This window comes from Dromiciops gliroides, chromosome 1, assembly GCF_019393635.1.
Source record: "Dromiciops gliroides isolate mDroGli1 chromosome 1, mDroGli1.pri, whole genome shotgun sequence".
NCBI lineage: Eukaryota > Metazoa > Chordata > Mammalia > Microbiotheria > Microbiotheriidae > Dromiciops > Dromiciops gliroides.
The window spans coordinates 101,602,226-101,608,225 of NC_057861.1; the positions used below are offsets into that span (position 1 = coordinate 101,602,226).

At 38.3% G+C, this 6,000-nt stretch overlaps 1 protein-coding gene across 1 annotated transcript in view; it reads left to right on the plus strand.

Annotated features, from left to right (window-relative positions):
• The window catches only part of ASAP1 (ArfGAP with SH3 domain, ankyrin repeat and PH domain 1), a 375,367-nt gene extending 372,031 nt beyond the window's left edge, over positions 1-3,336 (plus strand). Inside the window, 1 exon segment of the mRNA XM_043965620.1 lies at positions 985-3,336. Coding sequence (XP_043821555.1) covers positions 985-1,059 — 75 coding nt within the window. The 3' untranslated portion in view covers positions 1,060-3,336.
• The last annotated feature ends 2,664 nt before the right edge of the window (positions 3,337-6,000 follow it).

The following is a 6,000-nucleotide window of genomic DNA, read 5'->3' on the forward strand; positions in this document are numbered from 1 at the left end:
AAGTGAGGTATCACATGTAAATGATTTTGCAAACTTTACAATGCTAAATAAATGTCTGTTTTTTTTAAAAAGTCACTTTATTTCTCCGGTCCTCAGTTTCTTCTTCCTCCATAAAGTGAGGAAGATAGAGTAAATAAAACCCTGAGGACTTCTATGTCTTTGACTCAGGTATTTAATTTTTACAGCACCATCTTTTACTTAGGGCAGTGTGATATTGTGGAGAGATGACTGGCCTTGTAGTTAGAAAGACCTAGATCCAAGTGCTGCCTCTGACTCATAGCTGTGTGACCTTAGATAAGTCTTAACTTCTCAGTGCACTGGGAAACTAAAAAGAGCTAACACGTGAAGGAGGGGTTCCACTTGGTCTCACAGGCCCTAGAAAGCAATGGGTGTCAGCTGCCAAGAGGCCAACAATTAAAACTGTATAAAGGTAGAATGTGCTGCTTGAGAGGTGATGAGCTTCCCTTTCCTGTAGGTATTCAAGCAGGAGCTAGATGACCATTTGTTGAGTATTTTATGAGAGGGATTCCTTTTGTGTATAGGCTAAACTAAGTCAGAGGTTGTAAACCTTTTTTTCCCCTCAATTTTGTCCTCATTTGACCTTCTGTTGAAGCCTATGGACCCCTCAGAATAATATTTTAAAGTCACAAAATGTTTGGATCGCAAAGAAAAGCAATTATATTGTAATGTCCTTATCAAAGTATTTTTAAAAATAAATTCATAGACTACAAGTTAAGGATCCCTGGGCTACATACATGATGAGGTCCTTTCTAACTTTAAAGTTATTTGATTCTCTGAAATTCTTTAAGACTTTCAGTTAGAGATAAGTTGCTATTCTACATTGGGGAAGGGGTTCTCCATCCTGAGGAAAGCTTCTCTTCAACCCCCCAGTGCAGTCAGTGGCCTGGACCAGAAGCCAATCATTTACTGGTTGTAGAAATTACAGAATTTCCCACCTGACTATTGTATGTTCTTTCCCTACAGATCGGGCACATTGAAGGACATCCAGAGAGAAAGGGGGTCTTCCCTGTGTCCTTTGTACACATCTTGTCCGACTAGCAAAACGCGAATCTTTGAGCATTGCACATCATACATGCAAGACGGGCTTTTTAGCAAAAGCAGACAGACGGCTGCTGCCTCCTTGTAATCCTGTGCACAATGTGTATATAGCTGCTGTTATACGAAATTCATTTAAGGTCACCTCATGAGGTGAATTATATTATGTATTGTAAATATACTGCGTTATTCCGCCTTTGCCAGTATTAAGGGAGCCTTGGAATCTGGCACGCCTTATTGGGTTTGCTGAAGCCATCCTTGGCATCTAGCACTTACATCTCTGTCTATGCTGTTTAAAACAAACAAAAGTCTATGGACTTCTAGCTTTCCAAATAGAGGTGGTCTTGATCAACTGTTGAAGTGCATAGAATGGACTCTGTTCCTAACAATTCAGTATTCTCAATTATGTGACTAAAAAAAGAAAATTAGTGGAGAGTTAGATTCTGTTTTCCAAGCAAACCATTTACATCCATTACAGACGAGCCTGCAGTTATCAGTGTATACAGTTTACAGCTATGAAACCCACTTTGGTATTTATTACAGAAAGTGCTCAGTTACATGTAAGTATTATTCTTTCTGACAAATGTTCACCGACCTTCCAGCTCTCCATGGCATATTAAGATGCTCATAGCCTAGTTCGTGTTTAAGAATGGTAAACTTATACCATTCCATGGTTAGTGCCCCTGTGATATTACCTCATGATGCAAAAAGAACATATACCCCATGATGATTTTAGCAAAAGTTTAAAATCTCTAAGTACAGTTTCCTAAAGGTCTCTTTCATTAAATGTTCAATAACCAAGGACTGCTAGAAAATATTAGTGTTTACATTATGCATGCATTTAGAAGCTTACCTGAAACTTACCTTTTATAAAGGAATAGTATGGCTAAGTTAAAACACAATGTTAGCTTTATTTTTAAATTTTGATTACGATTAAAACTGAAACATAAGATCACAACAGTATTGGTTTATAGTCAATTAATTGGCTTTCTTGGGAAATGACTTTACATATTCTATTACAAGTTGATGTCCTCAGCCTTGTCAAAGCTGAACATTCACTGATTTCAAATTATATCCCTTATTTTTGGACACAGATTCTTCAAGAGGCTGCCTTTTCTGCAAGTCATCCATTGGAGACTTCCAGTAGCAACTCCTCTTTTTCTGCCTGCGATCTTCATTAATCTATAGTTCCAGATAATAATTTTCCCACTCAAAACACTAGCCAATACACCCATCACCTTCTAGTTGATTCATAACTGGGGTCTTAAAAGCTGCTATGAATTGCACTGTGACCAAATACATTTCCTGAAGTGAACTCACTGCACTCAATTTTCTTTTCATTCCAGCGGTTTATTAGATCATTAAGGACACGTCTGTTTATTTTGGTTCCTCCTTACTTCATTCTTCATTGTGGAACAGAATGCGATAGTCTTACTCTACAATCGCTGCCACTGTCGTCTGACTCTGAGTCTCTCTCGTGTGGTTCTGGCGTTCCATTTGCTTAAATTATTTTGGCAGTGGCATATAAAACTAATATTTTTTAAGCAGATAGTCTTGGCAGCTAGTGAGAAATTTTTGTTTCACAAAAGCACAACTCCAAACAAAAACCTTTAGAAGAGTCTATTTAGCCTAGCTGAAAGTGCTCGGTGAATATTAATGTAGTTCTCTGTAAATGGTTAGTACAGAAACTTCAATCATGGCCTAATAAAACTTGTGTGAAGAAATGTACAAATTATTTTATCAGCTGTTATCAGAAAATTATTTTAAAAACAATTTCTTCATTGGTGTCATGACTTAAAAGGCAGCTTGGTACAGCAGAAGGAGTCCTAGACTTTAGAGTCAAGAGGCAGATTCAAGTCCACGTTCTGATACTCAATAGCTGTGTAACTTTGGGTGAGTCTGACCCTTGATTTAGGAGACAAGTGTGGTCTAGTGGAAAGAGCACCAGATTTGGAGTCAGAAGACCTGGGTTTAAATCCCATCTTTTCTATTCACCATGTGACCTTGAGCAAGTTGTTTTATCTCTTGGACCATCAGTTGCCACATCTATAAAATGAGATGGTCCCTCCTAAGTCCTGTGATTGAATGATGACAGGAGTTCATTCCCAAACCAAATCAAATATACCAGGAGCAAACAAACCCAACGATGTCTACTCTACAGTAGTACTCACCTCAGTATGTTGGCTGTACTGGGTTTCTGAAAGAAACCATGAGTTTATTTAGCATTCCATATGACTTATACAGTGTTTTAAGTTACATTAAAGAACAAGTTTAATGATCTTTGTGGTCTAGTGTATTTTCAGGTGATCTTAAAATAAACTGGTTTTAAAAATGATGACAACCAAACCTATAAAGACTACATGTGCAAAGTCCCATGGAGTCAATTCTGTTCTTTGTCACCTCTTCTAAAGGAACATCTCTAGGCTTATTAATATTTTTTTTTTAATGAGACAATGTTTCCGTCAGAAACTGACGTTCTCTGTATTCCAGATTACTGTGGGACATAGGAAAACTAGGTCAGGATACCTTTTATGATCTTGATTGAATTTAAATCAGATATTGTACCTAAACTCAGTGAGCCACTGTCTGCAATTTTGTACACGACATAGTATTTTGGAGGTATGGAAACTTATAGACAAAAAAAAATAGCTAATTAGTTGTTTTTATTTTTCCCCCAGAGGGGAAAGTATGTTCTGCAAATAGTATGTGTCTTATTTTACTGTTGAACGGCGATTGCTATTTATTTTTTTATTGCCTAGAACATCCACATGTTGTGTATAGGAACTCAATCTGGTCATGCCACCAGTTAAATTTCAACTTCTCATCTGAATGTTAAAGCTCAAACATCAGTACACTTGTCATTTCACAGGTATTTAATGTGACAGTTTTTTTTTTCCAGTACTGTATGTGTTCATTTCTACTTTTTTAAATATTTAAAATTGCTTTTAAATAAACATATTCTCAGTTGATCCCAAACATCTGAACCCTGCCCCTTTGTTGAGTGGAGAGAGGCAGTGTGGTTTAGTAAAGATTGAATTTAGAAGCAAGAGACCTGGGGTCAAATCTCAGCCCTGATACTTAATCCCAATTCTGTGTGACCAGGGACAGGTAGCTTCACCTCACTCATCATTACTTTCCTCATCTGTAAAATGAGGGGAAGTTGGACTAGAATAGTCTCTGAGGTTCCCTGCCACTCTTAAGTCTAGGACCCTATCAGGGGTTTCAGCAAGTTGACTCCCATCTCTGGGCCTGTTTCCTCATCTATAAAATCAAAGGATTGGACTATATGGCCTACAGAGATCTCTTCCAGCTCTTTAATACAGGATCTTATGTACCTCATTGGGTTATAGAGGATTTGGTACATTTTTTTTTCCCCTGGGGCAATGGGGGTTAAGTGACTTGCCCAGGGTCACACAGCTAGTAAGTGTCAAGGGTCTGAGGTCGGATTTGAACTCAGGTACTCCTGAATCCAGGTCCAGCACTTTATCCACTGCGCCACCTAGCTGCCCCCGATTTGGTACATTTTAAAACATAAAAATATTTGAGCTATTATTGGCAACAGTTTCTCTAGCTAGAGAAAATAAAGAACTCAACTGAAGGGTGCTTTGGGGGACATAGACTGGAGAGTTCATTTTCAGCCTTCTTTGGTAAAACCTTGCTATGGCATAACTGATACATCAGCCTATATGAAACATGAAAACTGCCACTTTGTCCCATTTTTCTCAGGGCATTATGAAAGTGCAGACAATCTAGACCAGAGGGGGCAAATACCCCCATGGCCTGAAGCAGATTAAAATGCAATCGGGGGATATTTAACAAAATAAACAACATAATAAAATGTAGATAATATATTAATATGTGGTTTTCTAAGTCATTTCCCACAGGGACCCTTATATACACTTTAGTAGGCTATTTAAGTTTGATACCACTGGTCTAGATAATTGTTTTTAGGCCTGACAAGTTAGTACAATTTTAATAGTAAGTTGATGGTAACATTTCCTATTACAGAAAGGTCACCACACCTCTCTTAACCTCAATTGTCCCCACCTACAAAATCAGGGTTGGGCAAGATGAGTTGTAAGGCCCCATCCAGTTCCTACAATCTTCTGGTTAGATGTAGGAAACAAGGTTGATGCAGAGAAAGCCTCCAGCATTTTGCTTAGATATGCTGAGAATATAGGGAAGGACGTGTACAAGGAAGGTAGAGATGGGCTATAGCCAGCCACAGTATAGAGAATACCCACCTGGATGACCCAAAAGATTTTTTGAACTATACAGGTTAATACAGTGTACCTGACTCCTCCAATAAGGTGAGTCAAGCCAAGCCACATGAGAAAAACACCCACAGAATTTTCTAACTAACCATGAAATTAAGAGTCAGTTTGGTGCAGTGGGTAGACTGCTAAATTTGGAGCTGAGAACTTGGAGAAGGCTTGGGGTAATTTATTTAATCTCTCTTTAGTTTCTTCTTCTGTAAAGTCAAGAGGATTGAACCAGATGAAGTCTAAGGTCCTTTCTAACTATAAATCTGTGCTTGATCTAAAACAAAGGTTCTTAACCTTTTTTTGTGTCTTATGGACACCTTCAGCAGTCTGGTGAAACCCATGGGCCCCCTCTCTGCATAATGTTTTTAAATAATTGGAGTAAATGCCAAATTCCAGATAGAGGTCAATAAAAATGATGCATTTTTTCCCCATCCAAGTTTATGGAGTCACTGAAATCTGTCCATGGACCCCAGATTAAGAATCCCTGATCTAAAGTAACTGTAATCGCTTCATCATTCAGCAAGTTTGAGAAATGTCTCCCCATTCAAATCATATTCTACAGTCAAAAGATGGATTTGGAGGGTGGTGTGCAGCAGGGAGGAGGGCTGACTTAACCAAATCCCTGGTTCACTAATCAATTACAAAACCTTCACTCCCTAACAGACCAATCCATCAACAA